The 19,923-nt window shown below is 36.0% G+C and overlaps 1 protein-coding gene across 1 annotated transcript; it reads left to right on the top strand.

Annotated features, from left to right (window-relative positions):
- The first annotated feature begins 922 nt into the window (after positions 1–922).
- Positions 923–6,218, top strand: LOC133301618 (uncharacterized). The gene is made up of 8 exons (XM_061501262.1): positions 923–1,254; positions 1,427–2,863; positions 2,978–3,157; positions 3,248–3,308; positions 4,017–4,165; positions 5,041–5,127; positions 5,591–5,719; positions 5,827–6,218. Exons 1-8 carry the CDS (start codon positions 1,186–1,188, stop codon positions 5,911–5,913), a joined length of 2,199 nt encoding a protein of 732 aa, XP_061357246.1. The 5' UTR covers positions 923–1,185; the 3' UTR covers positions 5,914–6,218.
- The last annotated feature ends 13,705 nt before the right edge of the window (positions 6,219–19,923 follow it).

Here is a 19,923-nt window from a genome sequence, read left to right as displayed (position 1 = left end):
AAAAGAAAAATGACAATTTTTATATATAACGAAATAGGCATAAAAGTAATTAATATTACCGTTAAACATATATAAACTTTTTAAGGAAAAGTTAAATACTGATTTAAGAATAAAGAATTAAAATATAGATATTGACAAGAAAAATATATTATATACTAATTCTAGTGATAATTATTATTTTAATAAGTAATAATCGGCGCTGTTAAAATAATAGAACAATATATTAAATATAAAATAGATCACACAGAGATAACAATTAAAAATGACCTAATATTACATAAGTAACACTTACATATTATAAATAGTTCTTATTATAAATTATCGATATTTTTATTTCAGTCAAACTTTTTGCTCTAACGAAAATAAATGGTATATCGGTAAGTTTACGTAAAAAATCAGTTTATATTTACTTTATAAAATTAAGTTCAATATCCATTTTATCTAATGAAATTCGACATAATGCTTTTTTTTTTTTTTATAGATTTTTCTAACAGTTCATAAGGACAACAAGATTCACTGTACTAAATTTTTAACAAACCTGTGTATGACAGTGTATCTATCACTCGGATTTTTTAACAAACTAATGTTTTGATTTTAGGAGGTTCTCTCACGTGACTCATCATAATTTGGTGCATTAAGTTATCATTCTTCGTAAGCGTGTAAATTGCATTGCATTTATAGAGTTAGGCATAATATTTTTCTTAAAAATAAAAATTCGATGCCTAAGGCTAAAAGGCTTGAAGAGGAAAACAATTAAACAATTACTCATTTAGCCAAACAAAGATAAGAACCAAATTTATTTGTTTTGCTTTTTTGGCCAGTTTCCAAAAATGTCAAACACTTTAAGATATTAAAATTCCTGAAGATCAAGATCGAGAGAGAGAGAGAGAATAATGTTAAAAAAAATTTTAAATATGTTGAAGTGAAGTGAGAATGTGTGATGGCACTGCACCTGCACTGAGAGGGAATCATTTTTCCGGAATATGTCGACGATGGTCACGAGGTTTGGAACGCAACACACGTTACCCGCGCTCTTCTTCACTCTTTCATTTCAACACTTCGTTTCTGAACACTGAACACTGAACACCTTCTCTCTTTCTCTCTCTCTCTCTCTCTCTCTCTCTCTCCAAAACTCCACTAACTATAACATCATCATTATACCTCGCAATTCACCAATCCTTCTTCATGGACCTCGTTGTGATGCTGCCTCACTGGATTCCCGAAGACGACCTTATCTTGAAGAACGCTGTTGAGGTTTCTCTCTCTTTCCTTCAATTTCTATCTCTCACTTATTTCCCCCCTTCAAAATTCATTTTTTCTTCCTACGCACGAAGCTAGAAACCCTAGCCTCTGTTCTGTTCTGGTAATTATAGTTAATCTCGCGTTAGGTGTCCGGTTGTTGATTGTTTTGTTTTGTGCTATACAGGCAGGTGCTTCTCTTGAATCGCTAGCGAAAGGAGCGGTTCGGTTTTCGCGGAGGTATTCGATTACGGAATTGCGGGATCGATGGCGGTCGCTTCTGTATGATTCTGATGTTTCGAGGGAGGCTTCTGCTTCTATGGCGAATTTGGAGATCGGCATGTACAGTGGAAGTGGAATCAGGGAAGGATTTGGTGAAGGTGGTGGAAAGAGGAAACTGCAGAGTCTTCGCAATCAGTACTACGAGATGAGGAAAAGACTTTGCAGGCAGGTTTTTGACAATTTCGATATGGCATTGCATGATGAAATGTGTATTGAGAAGAATCCTGTGGGTCTAATGGGTGTTGGGATGAGGAGAATTGATAGTGCAATGTCTTTGGTGCAGGGTGGTTTAGATAAGGATGTAAATAATTTGCTTGTGAATAATTTAGTTGATTATGGGAATTACCCCAGGGTAGAGGAAGAAGGGTCATCGCATTCGATGAGTGAGGTTCCTCTATGGAAAACAATTGAGGATGTCTATGTGCCTGCTATGCCTGTACAAGTTAATCTTGAGAATAAAAGCCATGGCTTCGAAGCGAGAATAATGCTTCCCCATGGTTTGAAAGGCAAATGCGGCAATGGTGCGGTGAATGCGCCTGCTGCTATGTTGGGAGAAGACGCTACACACATTTCGGATTCTCTCTTGAACTTGGCAAATGACGATGAGTTTGTATTTATGAATATAGATGGGAAAGATGCAAGAGCGATGGATAAGACTTGTTATGAGAATGTTGATTCACTTTTGTTGAGTTCTCCATGTGACATCCAGGGCGGTGATGCACCTGATATTCATGAATCTCATAAGTTAGATTCAGAAACAAAACTTGCTACGCCTGGTAGGTCATCTGCCGCTGGGTTAGAGTTTGTTGCTGACTCATTTGGCAGCAGTAATGGTGATCATCATTTTGTTTCTGATCCTGGAAATGATGTCCCATCAACTGCGGCAGCACAAAGTCCTCACCCTGAACGCACTGATGAATTAATGGTCTGCATATTGAACACTGAGGATCCTGATATCCCATGCAATGACAGTACAAACTTATCCGATGAAGCTTCTCATTCAGTGACTCTGAAATCCCAACCAACTATTAAAGAGGTGGGTTATTCAGATTCTCTTATTAATAATCAAAGAAAAAATGAACCAGATGGAAGCTTGAAGGGGGAAGACATTCCTTCACACTCTCTTGCTGCTTCACAGACAGTTAGATCGGGGTTAGTGCCTGATATAAATTCAAGCTACCCACCTGTTGGTGTTGCACTGAAAACTGAAAGTCCTGTAAGGAACACTATTTCTGCAGTTTCTAGACAGAATAACTATGTCATTGTCAACGTCAACCCAAGTCATAGCAGATTAGTTCATGCAACTATGATGCCTTCCTCCGATGGACATCTGAAACAAGAGGTTAAATATGTCAATTCCAAGATACTTCATAATTAAATGGAAAACTTGTTAGGGACTAATTTATGGTTTTACTTTTATTAAGAAAAATTCATTGAAGTTGTGTGTTATAAACAGGAAATTGATGCTCCGGGTTTGGCCGAAGTTTATGCACATCCAAAGGCAGAAGAACATAAGGCTCTAACTAAATCAGAAGCAAAATCATTATCTCTTGACCAGGAAGGAGGTGATGATGATAATAACGACGATGACGACAATGACAATGATATTCCTTATTTTTCGGACGTTGAGACAATGGTAAGTGTTGTATGTTGCATTGGATAGTAATAATTCCCCATATTTAATTGTGTTAGGTTATCTCTCATATTCTTGATGTTGCTTGCTCAGATTCTTGAAATGGATTTATTTCCAAGTCCAGCTGATCAAGATATAAATGCAAGTAGAGAAGGTAAATCGTCTATGGCTAGATAAAATAATATGATCACAGTTCTGTTTAAGGTTTTTAATTCATAAAGGGCTTCCTATTGCACAAGGCTCCTCCCATGTGGTATCTAGGGAGCGTCAAATCTACACAACTTTACTCTTTAAGTGGAGGGTTGTTTCCCTGACTAGAACCTACAGGTCATAAGGCAACAACTAACAAGCCTTACAGTTGTGCCCTAGCTCACCCTTTGCTTGTGAATAGTTGAAAGTTAAAGGTTTGAATTATTAAATGAAAATGGAAATTTGGTTTCTGGTTTTGAGTTTCTGACTTTTTCCTATGAGTTTTCTTTTAATTAAAGCATTCTTTGTTCCCCACATGCCACCTTTGGGAGGGCTTAAATATCTTCATTCCTGACCTGCCCCGCACTTCGAATTAGTCCCATAGCCGGTTCAAAGAGCCGAAGCTTGTGGGGATATCGGAAGGAGTCAACTCGTCTCAAAGAGGTAATTAGGGTTGGGTAACTCCAAAAAAAAAAAAAAGCATTCTTTGTATTAATAATTTGCTGGTTGGTGTTCACCAAAGTTTCAAATGCCAACTGTTATGGTTAAAATATAGATTCAGATATTGCTCTCTGAACTTTTATGACTTATGTTGTTCCTCATTGAATTTATTAATCTCTATGTATTTTAATGATGGTTATTTGTCTTATAATATTATATTCTTTTATTACAGTCTTGAGACATCAACATGCAGAAACTAAGAGGACCCTAATGAGATTGGAGCAGTCTGCTCTGTCTGGTACGCGAAGAACCATTGCATCTCGGGGTGCACTTGCAGTATTATACGGGCGCAATCTGAAGCAATATATTAAAAAAAGAGAGGTGCATTCATGAATTTGGACCTCTTGTTTTCCTTTAAAATATAGAAGAATTAATCTTTCCCTATATTGTCTTCCTCCCATCTCAACATAATGAATGTTGTGATTTTTCTTTCTTTTAAATATATGAGATCCATTTTTAAGGCATGTTTGCATGCAGTTGCGATTTCCATGTCATGATTTTATGATTTGTAAGGTATCTCAGGGTACACTAGCAGTATTGTACGGGTGCAATCTGAAGCATTATATTAAAAAGGAGAGTTGCATTTATGAATTTGGACCTTTTGTTTTCCTTTAAAAAATAGAAGAACGAATCTTTCCCTATATTCTCTTCCTCCTGTCTCAGCATAATGAATTTTGTGAATTGTTTTTTCTTCTAAATATGTTAGATCCCTTTTTAAGGCATGTTTTCATGCAGTTGTGATTTCCATGTCATGATTTGTTGTCTTGCACAATATTGGTCTAGTTATCATTGAATAACCAATAATGCTTTAGCTTTGGAATTGGATAAATAAAATGGAAACAGACTAGCTTTAAGTGGTCTTGTGACTAGTGGAATTTTATAGTTTTTTCTAGGAGTTTCACGGGTTGTTGAGGATCTTATTTTTCTTATTTGTTATTGCTTTGTTTAGCTACCATCTTTTAAATTTAAATTGTTTTAAATTTTGTATAGTGTTATCTGCGTCTCTGAACAGAAGATTGACCTTCATCAGGGTGAACTGTGATACATTGATATGTCCATTGAGTGAGCATTAGCACTACATATAAAATTCTGATTTTGGTGTTTGCCTAATTGGTGTTGTTCCAGAGGTTTGTGATGTTCGTTTCCAGTATAAATGATTTCTCTCATGTTTTGTACAATCTCTTTCTATTTCACAGGTTATACTTGGCAGATCAACAGATGATGTACAAGTTGATATTGACTTGGGAAGAGAAGGGCTGGCTAACAAAATATCAAGAAGACAGGTAAGATTTCTTAGAAGCTTCAGGTGCAAAATTTGTGTCCTTGGTTGATTTTACTGATGAATTGGAAGTCCTTTTAATTTCATATATTTCTCTTTTTTGGGGGGTAGGCTTTGGTATTATTGTTTGACAAAAAATGCATGAAATGATCGTTGTCTTTTCTAGTAATATAATCACTATTAAAGGATTGGTATATTTCTGGAGCTAGGCAAATGACAAACTTATAGAAAGATCCATTTGGAATGGAATGGCGTTCCTTTTTTTGGTAATTGAACTAAATAGTGTTATTATGATATCTGGATCTGTATCATTTTCATTATGCATGGGCACATTAAACAGCAAGGACCCGAAGAATAGTTGTTCATAGAGAAAATCTAGAAATTTTCGGTCACCTCCATTTACATTTTTAAATTTTCTCCGCTGAATTTATAGTAGCATGAACAATGGACTACTTTTTATCTGATAGGCTTTAATAAGGATGGAAGCAAATGGTTCTTTCATTATTAAAAATCTTGGCAAGAGTTCTATCTTCTTGAACGGCAAAGAAGTTGCTACAGGACAGCTGCGGGGTCTTAGTGATAGTAATTTGATCGAGGTAACTGCCTATCCTTTCTATTTTTAAATAACTTTTACACTACATTGCTGCAATTTTGTTCTTTACCTTGAGAGCATAATAATTTGTGGTAAATGGCTTACTTGCAGATTAGAGGCATGTCACTCATCTTTGAGATCCTTAATAAATGCGTGAGGAGGCTTTTAGAAAATGAGAATGGAAAGGGAGAAAGTTAAAAAGAAGACATTAACCTTGGTTACCTGAGAGGGGGTCTCTATGAAGGGGCGAAATGGCACCGAAGGAATAGTATTGTATTAAGGATTTTAGGGTAGCATTCTCATGCCAGCCATAAATAGAAGTTTTAGCAGTTATTATTTCATATGAATGTTATTGATCGAAAGTCAGAATTCACGGTGTACATATGGATAGAAGATAAAAAAAAGCTATATAGATATATAATATGGCTGCTGCACAATGGGAACTTATTGTTATTGTCTTGTATGTTTCTTATTTTTTTTTTTTGGTATTAATAGTATTATTATGCAACAGACATCCCCAAGTGGGAGTAATTATCAATAAGTGAATAAAATTATGGTATGTTTCCAACAATTTTAATCTCTCTCTCTCTCTCTCTCTCTCTCTCTCTCTCTCTCTCTCTCTCTCTCTCTCTCTCTCTCAATTTAATCAGGGTTTTCGATGCCACTTTGTTTGGTTGCTTTCCATAGCCCAAACAATCCAACTCAGGAGCATGTATAAACAGTAGCATGCAGAGAGTTCAAATGATACGCCACCTGCCCAATCACAAGTATTTATATGATTATCCTTAATTGCAATGATATTTCATCATGACTAAAACATCCCTTGAATGATTTATGAGAAATTTCCCATTCCAAAAGGTGGGCTAGACCAATGGCCAAACCAGCTAGTCATAATTTATCAAGTTCTGACAAATGAAGGGTAAAGCTGATGGCCGCTGCCCTATTTCATACATGTCGATTATAGAACATTGCATGGACCTATAAAAGATGAATACACTTAGAAAAAAAGCAAAAATGTAGTAAATACTTGTAAACAAAGTACCTTTGTCTAATGATTTCAGTCCAGAATTTATAAGACACTTTTTTTTGGAAATAAGAATTTATAAGACACTAACGCCTTAAGAGTAGTGCTATATTTGCAATTAAAAATTAGTAAATACTCATTATTCTGTAGATTTGTAAATAAATTTGTTTAGCTTCATATGAAGACTTAGTTATACAAATCTACATGTAATTTAAAAATGTGTCATTTTTTCGGCAAAAATAAAAAAACGGTGTGACTTTATTTTAACCACTTTCGTGTATTTAACATGTTTTTAGTTTTAACACGCATAGCTGGGATATATAGGCAGGTCCATGCTAACAAGATAAGTGCTAATACTCTTTGTTAAACATTTTTAACATTCTTTTATAGATTAATTGTTAAAAATTTTTAACATGAGTCATATAAGGATGCATTTCAGCCCATTTATTAAATTGTGTGATCCATCTAATATGGGTCTAGACATTTATAACATTGGTATGTGTAATAATGATTGGCCTTAGCCATAAATCCATGATTGAAGGGCACCAGGGTTAACTTGTTAGGTTATATCCTGTCTGCTTTTGTGTTACGTAGTTTTAGTCCTCCACAACTTACAGCATTGAGAATAGTGGTGAACTGCAAAGGAAGTCGTATTCTTTCACAAATTTAGTAGGTGATCGGATCAAAGCATAAATTCCTATCATCGGTCATCATGTCTTTTAAATAACTATTTATCAGTCTTCTAATTTCACATAATCATCATATAATTTTTCTTACATTTGCTATCAAAGTTTCATTTGAGTTAATAAATGAGAATATACTAATTAAGTTTGAAAATCTATCTCTTAAGGATAAATAGATCACCCAATCTATTTCTAATAATTTCATCAGGAACATCGAAAATGAATTAATCATTAAACATATCATGAATTTAGAAATTTATGAATCTCCTAGAACATTGTGAATCCCAATAACTTTATCGTAAAACCAACTTCCAATTACCACATATGACAACCCCTGTGAGCAACTGATTGCCTTCAACTAGAACAATACTCAAATTAAAAAAAAAATAAAAATAAAAATAAAAATAAATAAATAATAATAATAATACTAAAATTCATATTTCGAAAGTGAGAGACTATGTACCCTACAATCACGAGTGTTATCAAACTCAAATCGATTATCGACTCAGTCGAAGTACCGAGTCAATAGATCACCCGTTCAACTAGTGGATTATTAGTTTATTTGTATGATTTAAATATATATAATATATATAAAATTATAAGCATTTTAACCAATTATTAGAGTTGGTTTAGTCATAAGTGCTATAAATTATAATCCACATGACCTAGGTTTGAATTTCATTAGTGGTATTTTTCAAGCATTTTGTTCAAAATTCTACAAAATCGGGTTTTTTTTAAAAAACCAATGCCAATTTAATACCGTTTGAACTCAATTCATACCAGATCAAATACATGACCGGTCCAATACCTAAATTGGACAAATTAGGGGTTCGATTTATAGGTCAGCTGATTAAACCAGCCGGATCGGTAGGTTTTTATAACATTGCATGCATAACCACTCTTCATAGACACGTGTGGGCAAGGACCAGGATGATGTAACACATTTAAAAGCAAAAAACAATATATATATATATATATATATATATATATATATATATATATATATATATATATATGTCAAATTAATATGCCTATGGACAGATCCTTTGACAACGATGTGAAATTTTGAAATTTGATATCAAATCCTAACCGTTGATTTCCTCCAATCAACGATTATAATTTTTGCCAATCAAACTCATTAATTCATTATTAATTTCCAATAAATGATAACTGTTGATTGATGAAAATCAACGGTTAAGATTTGATGTCAAATTTTAAAGTTTGATACTGGTGTCAAATGATCTCATCTCTATATGAAACGAAAAGATTTCAATACATTCTAGTATATCTATTTTAAAAATATTTTTGCATTTTTTTCTCTAAAATAGACACTTGAATAATGGGATATGAAAATAAAAAATTCCCTGGTGTTTGTTTGATTGTTGTTTTAAAAAATAAATTTTTAGTTTTAAGAACAAATAAAAAAACTTATTTGGTAAAGAGTGTTTTGTGAAAATAATAATTGATTTTTTGTTTTTAGAATAGATATTAGGAAACAATTTAGAGGTGTTTTGATTTTGTGTTTCACTTATTTCATAAATAATCATTTCAACTCAAAATCTTAAAGTGTTGGATGAATGTCTTTTTAAATGTTTATATTATTTTCTAACACATTTTTTCACGTAAGAGCCCTTTAGGCTTGAAATGAACTTGTGACCTTGACCTTATAGTTACTGAAGCTCTGATATCATGTAAAGAATCATTTCAACCCAAAATCTTAAGGGGTTAAGTGAAAGTCTTTTTAATGATTTATATTATTTTCTGACATATTTATTCTTAAAATGGATAAAATGGAGAACAATATGTTTAGTTATTTATGAGTCTTTGTTTTTTTAATATATGTGAAATGTGTGATTAGGGCCGAAGAATCATAACACTCCTGCTTAGCGTGAAGTACTATGCCCATCATCCCCTCTGTCTGTCGCCCATTTCTTCTCAACCAGGTATGTCTTCTTCAAATTCCTATTCTTACTTTAGCAATGATAAGTCACCAGCCGCCTATGTGCCTTAGACGCCGTTTGTTTTAACATAATAAGAAACGTTGAATGCTACAAGTTTAAAATATATATTCTAAGGGACAATAATTGAATTTTAAGAAGTTGAATTTATTTTTTTCAAAAAAAAAAAGTGTTAATTTATACTTTCTTATAGTATCCATATTTTCTAGCAGAATTAGAAATAAAAAAAAATTCGGAGCTTAAGCTTGGTAAGAGATAGGCCTTCAATGATTTGATATTATTATATCTATTTAACATGTTCTCTCAGACAAGAGTACACTTTTAACATTGAACATTGGGTATAATATAGACTTATTTTTTGGATTCTACCTTGTATTGATATAATTCCACTAAAAAATGGAGAGAAATTGATGATCAAACTCGTGACCCCGTGGTCACCTTGGCTTTTATACCATGGTAAGCAATTATCTCATCCAACAACTTAAACTTATAAATAAAGGCTCATTGATGGTTTTACATTTCTCTGATGCATGCATTTTTATAATTCTCTAACATACCCTCTTACCCTATAGCTCATTAAGCTTGAAGCATATAAAATTTATGGGTTGCCTATAAAATTAATATGGATTGTAGCATGTAAAAATTTGTTTGAAAGGTCCAAATGGGTGGAATGCCTTTGGAAACCCAAAAGAAGAAAAAATTGTTTGGATGACTTCAAAATTTATAAATATATATATATATATGGGGCAGGATATTCTTACACCAGTGTAAGAGTTAGAAGTCTTACACTCAATCTTGAGCATTGATCCACTTGTATTCAATGACTCACATTACTAAAAAATTAGAGCCCTTAGATATAAATGGGATCAATGGTCAAGATTGAGAGTGTAACTTACACTGCTGTAAAATGATCCTGACTCTATATATATATATATATATATATATATATATATATATATATATATATATATATATATATATATAACAGTCAAATACTTGTCATATATGTACGTGAAAACATTAAACATGGAGAATCATAACCATACAAAAGATGAAAGCATTAAATGTGGAAAATCATAACCATACACTGTCATTGCTGCACGTAATGCGGCTGTAGAAATGATTTTACCAAATATATATACATATACATATATATATATATACATATATATATATATATATATGGGATAATATCCTTTGACACTGGTGTCAAACTTTGAAATTTGACATCAATTTCTAACCATTGATTTCTGTCAATCAACAGTTATCATTTATTGGGAATCAAACTTATTAATTAACTATTAACTCCCAATAAATGATAACTGTTGATTGACGGAAATCAACAGTTAAGATTTGGTATCAAATTTCAAAGTTTGACACCGGTGTCAAAGGATAATGCCTATATATATATATATATATTTAGAATTTATATTTAAAAACTTATATTTACTTATACTTAGCATTTTGGAGAAATTTGTATGCAAAAATGATAAAGGATCCAAAGAAATTAAAATTTTTATTCTTCACGGAAATTCCTAAAGTAACATCATGCTATGAGATTCCCACAAATCATTTATTTGTTTATTTTATCTACTTTTGTGTAAACTAGTTTAGGGAAATACAAAAAATTTGAGAGAAATGAGAAGGAAACTTGAGATGAATACATGAAATACTCTTTATTTGATAGGATAATGCAAAGAAGAAACAAATATTATGACATAGTTTAACAATATAACAAAGGCATGCATGGGTGTAATTAGGTGTCACGGAACCAATCCTTTTTTTCTTATGTTTTATAATTGGAGCTTTGTATTACCAACTATTTGCCTTCTTTGATGGAAAAAGATAATATAAAAATTGTAATTGTGAATTTTTTCAAGTTTGTTTACCAATATACTTGAGTTGCATACTTACTTTCAATGTTTGCTCATGATAGATGGAAACTAATGTGAAAAATAATGCGTTAATGGTTTGGTCTGATTGAATAATTAAGGCGTACATACATATCATGGTTAATGAGGTTACCAAAGGAAATATGTAGATTGGTATTTTTCACTCTTTAATATAGAATTCCATAAAAGATGAACTAAACTCCGTAACTAATAAGTCTTTCAATGTCAAACAAATAAAGCATAAGTTCAATAGACTACAATCTAAGCATCTTGAGTTTTCTTTACTTTTGCAACGCACTGTGTTTGGTTCGGATGCAAAAACCAACAATATTTTTGCTAGTGAAGAAGTCTGGCAGCCTTACATTTGGGTATATTTAATATTTTGTTTGAGGTTACTGTTTTATTTAATTGTCATAATTTTTAAGTATGATTTGACTATAATATGATTTGCTTATCATTTGTCAACATTTAAATATTATAGCCCATCTCGAGGCTGCTCAATTTCAAAAGAAAGGATGTGAGCAATAAAAGTTATTAAGATTCTTATGTAATAGAAAGTACTGCAACTAGAGTACTTCATACATTCATCTACCCAAGACACACCAAATACAGATGAAAAACATGAGTTTGAAAATCAATACCTTATTAATGGTGTTCATGTAGATCTTAATGAAGATAATTCAAATGATGACTTGCAAACAGTTAAGCAAACCACAGACAAGGGAAATCACAAAATTCAAGCAAGATAATGTAAGTCTCACAAGGAGTCTAAAATATTTCAAATGGGAGATACACTTCAAACATAATTTGAAGCATCTAGAGCAAAAACAAAAGTTTCTTGAGCTAGAACAGAGAAGTATAGGACCACTTCTTTAGATTATTTACTTGCAAAGTATATGGCTACCCTTGAAGAGATTGAAGATGTTGCATATGACATCTATATGAAAGCTTTGCAAAAATTTATGGAGCCTAGTTGGAGAGAAGTGTTTCTTGTTGTAACGCCTCGTGTATACCCGGTTTGTTAACATGTCATCGTATTAAGTCATGCTTAATAAAATGTGCGGAAAATCTTTTTCTTCTCAATTATGACGTCATTAAACTTAGCCAAGTTGATTACTTAATCAATTTCGTAAAAACATCGCCTGTATGTAAATTACAAAAGACAGCTAACTGAAATACCTCATTAATAAATAACTGTGAGTATCTAAAATCACGGAACTACAACACGTAGTCCGAACATAATCCTGATACATTATTACAACTCGAAGCTAAAGTAAGACATAGTCAAACAGTGTGGCATGGTCAATCCCTATGCTCACCAAATAAGGCAACAAAGCCAAACAAGGTCTCAACAACAACAACAATAAAATCATAAAGCTAACAGCAAATAGCAACAGACATAATCCAGCATCCAACATAATCAGCATAACAACATATAAATCAGCTAAGCTCCGGCCTCCTGCCGTTGGAGGTCACAACCCCCGCATTACCTGAACCTGAAATAAACGCCCCAAACGTGGGGTGAGACCTCTAAACAGAAATCTCAGTAAGACAAGGGGTCCTCAAGGATCTTCCACCCCAAGCTCACTTACATGTGCAATATAAGTTCTAAAAGCAGTAATTCAAAATCAATTCCAAAACCAGTGCAATGCAGCAGATAATCATGTCATGTGTGTTATAACTATTCTACTGATCATAGAAGTGCAGGAATACGTCTATTACCCACACAGTACACGCCCATGTTGTACCCGCCCCCAGGACCACCCCATGGCTTCCTGGCTAAGCGAAACAACATATACATATCATAAGCATTTTTCACTTAACAGCTCCATAGCATTTCAATAAAACAGTACATGAAAACACATCATGCATATAAACCATCCCCCATGGGACATGGTGGAACAAACAATGGCTAAACCGAGGACACGAAAGCTTACCTTTCAAGCTAGCTATCCAAACCAAGAATCCAACCAAGCTCAAAGTCCACACACAGCACAATCAAAATTTGTTTGGACCAGCAATCATATCAATAATCATACTCAACAAGTATACGATAAAAAGACAACACATTTTCTTTACGTTTCATGTCTTTTGGCTTCTCACAAAGCCATAAGCCCTTAATCACTTAGATTCTGACTTAGATTAATCATTACAGAAGTCCCACTTCATCAATCTAGGGTCGACAAACCCAAAACAACCTTATGTATGAACAATGCAGCTACTGTTCTTCAAAAACCCATAATATCCGGATATCAATATCCGGACAGGATATGCATATCCAGATATCACAGAGCCCATATCCGGATATCAATATCCGGATATCAATTCCGGATATCAATATCCGGATATTTTGCGACAGAATGCAGTTTCTGCATTTCGCGAGATATCACTTCCAAGGTTCCATTTTTAACACTTCTAAACGTTAAAGCATGCATTTTTACTCTCTTTTAAGTTCATATACTGATTGGTTACTTGTTTAACCCATTAACATGCCAAGACTCAACCTTTAAACCACTAAAACTCAAGATCAAGGTAGGGAACATACCCAAAGCCTCAAAACATAAGCTTGAAGTGCTCTTGGACCCTTCAGCCCCAAAGGTTCTGACTTGCAAGTGTACAAAAATGGCACACCAAGGAGGGTTCTTTCTCTTCAATGGTCACACCTGAAGCACAAAATGCCATGACAATGACTCCCTCAACCCACACAACAAAGTCAGCCCCCTACACCTCACACTCAGAAGCTGGAACTCAGAAAAAGGAAGTCCCACCCACTCACAAGACCGCTTCACACTATCTCAAGGTGCAAAGGTGAATGTTTAATGGATGAAAATGTCTCTTTGCTCACAAAAATAGAGGAGAAGAGAAGGTGACAAGCTTGGGAGGCAACCAGCTTCAGAAATGAGGCGCAACATGCAATAGAATCTGACCTAGGGACATGTGCCCTCATATTTATAGGGGTATCAATTTTAACCACACTGTATAAGCGCTAATAGCTACGCTTAACATTTTAATCCCAAACTTAGGATTCTGAACCTACACATTTTTCTAAGATTTGTCATATTTTTTTTTTTTGCAGCACATTTCCGTTACGCGCTTTTACATAGCCAGTATCAGTTCTGGCACTAGCTCTCATTATTTTAACTTGAAACTTGTTTTACAAGTCCTATGTATTATTCTAGTGACATATACACTCTTTTCATAATTTTCCGGGATACTTCATCGGTACGCATTTATATCGAGTAGCAGAACAGGTATATGCATTTTTAATCAGAAAAGCGACTTTCAGCATTATTAAATACTTTCTATAATTATTTAAGCCTTCTCATAAATATTAGGGTCAATTATGGAATTATTTCCTAATTTCACACAATTAATTAATTAACTTCCTTAATTAACGGTGCAGGTTCTTACATTCACCCCACCTTTTTAGGAATTTTGTCTTCAAAATCAGAAACATACCTGTCTCGGAAGTCTGGGTACTGCCGGGGAATCTCGTCCTCTCGCTCCCAAGTACGCTCCTCAGGAGTTCATCCGGTCCACTACATTTTGACCATCAGATTGATCTTGCTCCTCAGCTGCTTCTCGCCACGATCGAGAATATTAAGTGGTTCGACGAGAGTTTTCAAGTTCTCCCGAACCTCCACATCATCCGGTTGCACCACATGCAAAGGATCCACTACATACGTCCGTAGCTAAGACATGTGAAACACCTCGTGGATGTTGGCCAAGTTCGGAGGCAAGGCAAGTCGGTAGGCAATAGGTCTTATTCTACCAAGGATCTGGTATGGCCTAATAAATCGCGGGCTCAGCTTCCTTAATCCGAGTGCTCGACCGACACCGGTGACAGGTGAAAGTCTCACAAACACGTGCTCACCCTCACTGAACTCTAGTGGACGATGTTTGACATCGTAGTAACTCTTCTGGCAATTCTGCGCCTGTTTAAGTTTTTCCCTGATCAACTGGATCTGCAGGGTAATATCTTGGACAAAGTCCAAGCCAAACAACTCCTTATCTCCAACTTCAGACCAGCAGATAGGGGTTCGACACCTCCTACCGTACAACGCCTCGTAGGGTGCCATACCCAGGCTAGCATGGAAACTGTTGTTGTAAGAAAACTCAACCAATGGCAGATACCTATTCCATGCTGAACCTTGCTCCAAGGTCTGGATGGTCCGCTCAGTCTGTCCGTCAGTCTGAGGGTGATAGGAAAAACGTAATCGAAACTGAGTACCAAAAACTTCCTGCAGCGCCTCCCAGAACCGAGATGTGAACTTCGGGTCCCTATCATTGATGATACTCTTGGGCACCCCGTAAAGCCTCACAATCTCGTGAACATAAAGTCTGGCCAACTGCTTAGTAGTGAAGCTCACCTTCACTGGAAGGAAATGGGCAGACTTTGTCAATCTGTCCACAATGACCCAGATAGAGTCGCAGCTAACCTGATTCTTCGACAAATCTACCTTGAAGTCCATGGAAATTCTCTCCCATTTCCATTCCAGAATCTCAAGAGGTTGAAGATTACCAGACGGCTTCTGGTGTTCTATCTTCACCTTTTGGTAAACCAAGCACTTGGACACATAAACAACAATGCCCTTCTTCATGCCCGGCCACCAATAATTCCTCTTCAAGTCCTGGTACATCTTTGTAGCACCAGGGTGGACAGTAAACTGACCCTTATCAGCCTCTGTCATCACCTCAACAATCAAAGGACCTCGAGGAACCACAATCTTCTTTTGAAAGGTCAACAACCCATCCTCATTCCAAGACACACCCTCATGGCTCTTCACATAAACTAGGCACTCTCTCTGCACTTGCACCTCTTAGATCTTTTCCATGAGCTCATTTTCAACTTGCATGGTTTCCATTTCGAGAGGTGCACCCCCAAACAAAGAGGTCACCGACAGGTCTCAAAACTTCACAATGACATCAAAAACGTCATTCGATCCTCTGGGATCACCAGTCACTTTCTCAAGAGAGGTGACCTGACCCCACAAATTCTAATCCACACAAGGCTTAGGTGAGTTTGGTCCTATTCCATGACTCTAACCTCAACAAGACTTGCAATTTATAATCAACATCCTCAATATAAATTCATATTCATTTCACAGTACGAAATCCTAATCATGTTCATTTCAACCAATACATGTTATTTAACATATTCATTCACATAATAACGTACCTTAGTTCATGTTCCCCTGCAAAGTTTTCAATTTCAATAACATAATAAATCAAAAACTCAATGCAACAGTATACCTCAATCTCCAAGGTATCTGCAAAATCGAGAGTCAATGAAAGGTGAAGTGACTTTGATACATTACCACAATTTATCGTACTTATTTCATGCTTTACACTACTCCAGGTGTTAACATGCCAACTACTTATGAAGCATATTAATAATCAACATAAGAACCTAGAGTCATGGAGACCACTCAACCCACAAACTACTTGTACATGCACAAAACTCGCATATACAAGATCGTGCGTGGCCTTGCCACAAAGTTCAAGTGTTACTCACTTAAATTCCCTGAAGAGAAATTCACATTCTCAAACAAGGCACCATCACGATTAAGTAATGGCGTAAGCATCTTTCCTTTTAACAAAAATGACCGGTGATCCTCAGGGAGTCACGCCCGGTCGAAGGAAGTCTTTCGTCGAAAGATCTTCAATGAGCTTCTTAAACTCCGCCAACTCAGGTGGCGACATCCGATATGGAGCTAATGAGATAGACCCCACACCAGGCAACAAATCTATGGAGAACTCTATCTCCCACTGTGGCAGAAACTCAGAATCGCCTCAGGAACACCTCAAGAAGTTCCCCCACCATAGAAATGCCAATGATATCCTCCTGTGTCCCACTCACCAAACCTCCCCACAAGACATCACCAATGTCCCTGCTCACAAGGCTCTTCTAGACTGCAGCACTGAAATAAAAGGCGAGGGACTGACTGTTAAATCACACGGAGACACCATTGCTCGCTAGACACAACAGTCAATCATCACACAATTTCTGGACAACCAATCCATGCCCAGAATGATCTCCAAATTAGCCATCGGCAATCCAATCAGATCTACCGAGTAGTCACGGCCATCCCACTGAAACACGACATCTCGATGTACAGTGGAGGTATCATACTTTTCTCCGGTGGCGGTAGCCACCCGCAACGGTGGAGAAAGCAAAGCAATGGGAAACTCAAGCCCCACAACAATAGGGGTTGCAATAAATGAATGTGTAGCCCCAGAGTCAAACAAGACATCAACATCAAATCCACCAATGGAAACAGTACCTCTGACAAGGTTTGGAGCTCGGTCCGACTGCTGACTATCCGATGTATAAACTCGGTCAGTCTTTGGTGGTGCAGGAAACATCTAAAGAGGGGCCGTCTGAACTGCTATAGCGCTTGCAACTAAGGTATAACAATCCTTGGCTATATGGAAACTCTTCCCACACTCGTAACATAGCAACTCTCCAGTAGCACATCGTCCCAAATGCTCCTTTCCGTACCCTCTACACTTCGGGATAATCAAAGGTCTAGCAAAGTTGTCTGCCAGAGTAGCTGACTTGTTGAATTTGTTGCACAGTTGTTTGACCTGTAGCTGCTTCCCTTTACCTTTGGCTCCATACTTTTTGTCCCTCTAGGAAGTGGAACTACTGTTTCCCTTAGCCTCAGATTCTTTGACTTTCTTTTCCTCGTGGTTCACACAAATCTCCTCGAAGTCCTTAGTTGTCGATCCAGCTATCCTTTCCATGCGACATACTAAAACATTTAGTATTCCTGCAGCTCGCTCCGTCTTAGAAGCACGCCTCTTGATAAGCCAGCAAGCACCCGTAGGAGTCTTTCCACACGGAATGCACTTACGCAACGAGGATTCATTCCTAACTAACATCTCTCTAACTCCACTCCCACATTGCTATGGGGATAGAGGTGGTGGCAGCAGAGGATGTTGGCCGTCAAGACAACCAATCCTCATCTCCTCCAATACGACATGTACCATGGTCATATACGCCAGTCGATTCGCCTCCAAAACCTCTTTTATGGCTCTTCGGTTCACCTCTCCAACGACGTCCAACATTGCCAAGTTGGCCACTCTAGTGGCCTCCTGATCGGCTATCCTAGCCGCATGCTGAAAGTAAAATGACCTTGAAGGTCGAGGCATGTGACAGGGAAAAATAAAAAAAATTCGCTAACGGAACACACATGCACATCAAGATACGTGCTTTAAGACGTATATTATACCTTGTTCGTGAAACTTCAGGATGATCAAGGTTAGGTCTGAAGGGTTCAAACCCTCTAACATTGATCCACACCACCCGGGTCTAGATGTAAGAACTCCTTCTTGTAGAACCACCAATTGATCACCACAATGAGGCTTGCTATGCGCTCAATGTATGAAAGAGGAGGCTAGGCAAATGTGTTTAGAAGAGTGATGTTTTCAGAGAGAAAACCTCACAAGGTGGTGCATGGAAGGAGGAGAGAATGGCTAGGTCTTTTCTTCTTAAAAACCATAAGGAGGAACACACATATATATTGCACAAGAGAGTGAGGGAATAAATAAGTGAAATCAGATTTTTCACTTCAAAATCCCATGAAAGTGGCGCACAACAAATGAGGAGATAAATGAGTTGTTGCAATTCAAAACTCCCAACAACCTCTCCATTGAATCCTTATGAGATAAGGTCTTTATCTAATCAAGATTCTGACCTGATGGTCATCACATGACCACTCATACTATGCGCCTCATTCAGTCCCAAAAGGAGTCCAGATACGTTTGAGTAGTTGCATTCAAACTTGAATTAACTCACTCAAATATTCTCCCAACAGACCGTATCTTTTGGAGCTGATTTTGATGACTAAATGACACTCACCAACAGCCAAAATCAGCGCCCCAATCTTCTTGGATCATGTCCAAAATATCTCCTCTTAATACTAGTGATTTGTTCCAACAAGATCTTATCTTATCCTTTTGTTATGAAACAACTTTTCATAGCCAATTCAAATTTGAATTCAAATATTTAAATTCGAATATTCAAACATTCAAATTCAAACTTTCAAATTCAAAATTCAAAATTCAAATTTCAAAATTCGAATTCAAATTTCAAATTTCAAATTCAAAATTCGAATTTCAAAATTCAAATTTCAAAATTCAAATTCCAATTTTCAAAATTCAAAATGTAAATGTTTGATAATTAATTTAACCAATTAAATTAATTAGTAGTGTCTTGGACTATCCAAGCCCATTATTGTGATCCATGCGCCCTCCACCCTCAAGGTGGACTTCCAAACTACTTCTTGGACTAATGACCATTATTAGGCCCAATACCTTTAATGCTAGTTCATCTAGACAATTAGGTGTTAGTGTGTGACCCATTAGGTCCAACATAGCCACTGACATAAATGGGTTTGGGCCCAATAAGCCCACAACCCATCTAATGACAACACAGAGCACTAGCAATGCTTTGTTGCCCCAGAACTAGTTAGATTAATGACTTGGTCATCCTATTACACATATTTGGTTGCCGTATGTATTTTCCTTTGTCTCGGTTACCTTCCCATTAACCTAGGGTAAGGAAATGTATCAACCCTTGCGGTTTAGGGTAAGCTTTATTCGAAATAGGGAATCTTCAATTTATTGACTCTAAAGGCAGATCATCT

This window comes from Gastrolobium bilobum, unplaced genomic scaffold (genome assembly GCF_033153095.1).
Source record: "Gastrolobium bilobum isolate Gb01-03AN ecotype WA unplaced genomic scaffold, APGP_CSIRO_Gbil_v1 utg4620, whole genome shotgun sequence".
In the NCBI taxonomy this organism is placed as follows: domain Eukaryota; kingdom Viridiplantae; phylum Streptophyta; class Magnoliopsida; order Fabales; family Fabaceae; genus Gastrolobium; species Gastrolobium bilobum.
This window is presented reverse-complemented; position numbering and strand designations above follow the sequence as displayed.

Coding starts and splice junctions, on each gene's coding strand:
- LOC133301618 (XM_061501262.1), top strand. CDS start 1,186: ATGGACCTCGTTGTGATGCTGCCTCACTGGATTCCCGAAGACGACCTT. Junction 1,255..1,426: donor TCTTGAAGAACGCTGTTGAG/GTTTCTCTCTCT, acceptor TGTGCTATACAG/GCAGGTGCTTCTCTTGAATC. Junction 5,128..5,590: donor ACAAAATATCAAGAAGACAG/GTAAGATTTCTT, acceptor TTTATCTGATAG/GCTTTAATAAGGATGGAAGC.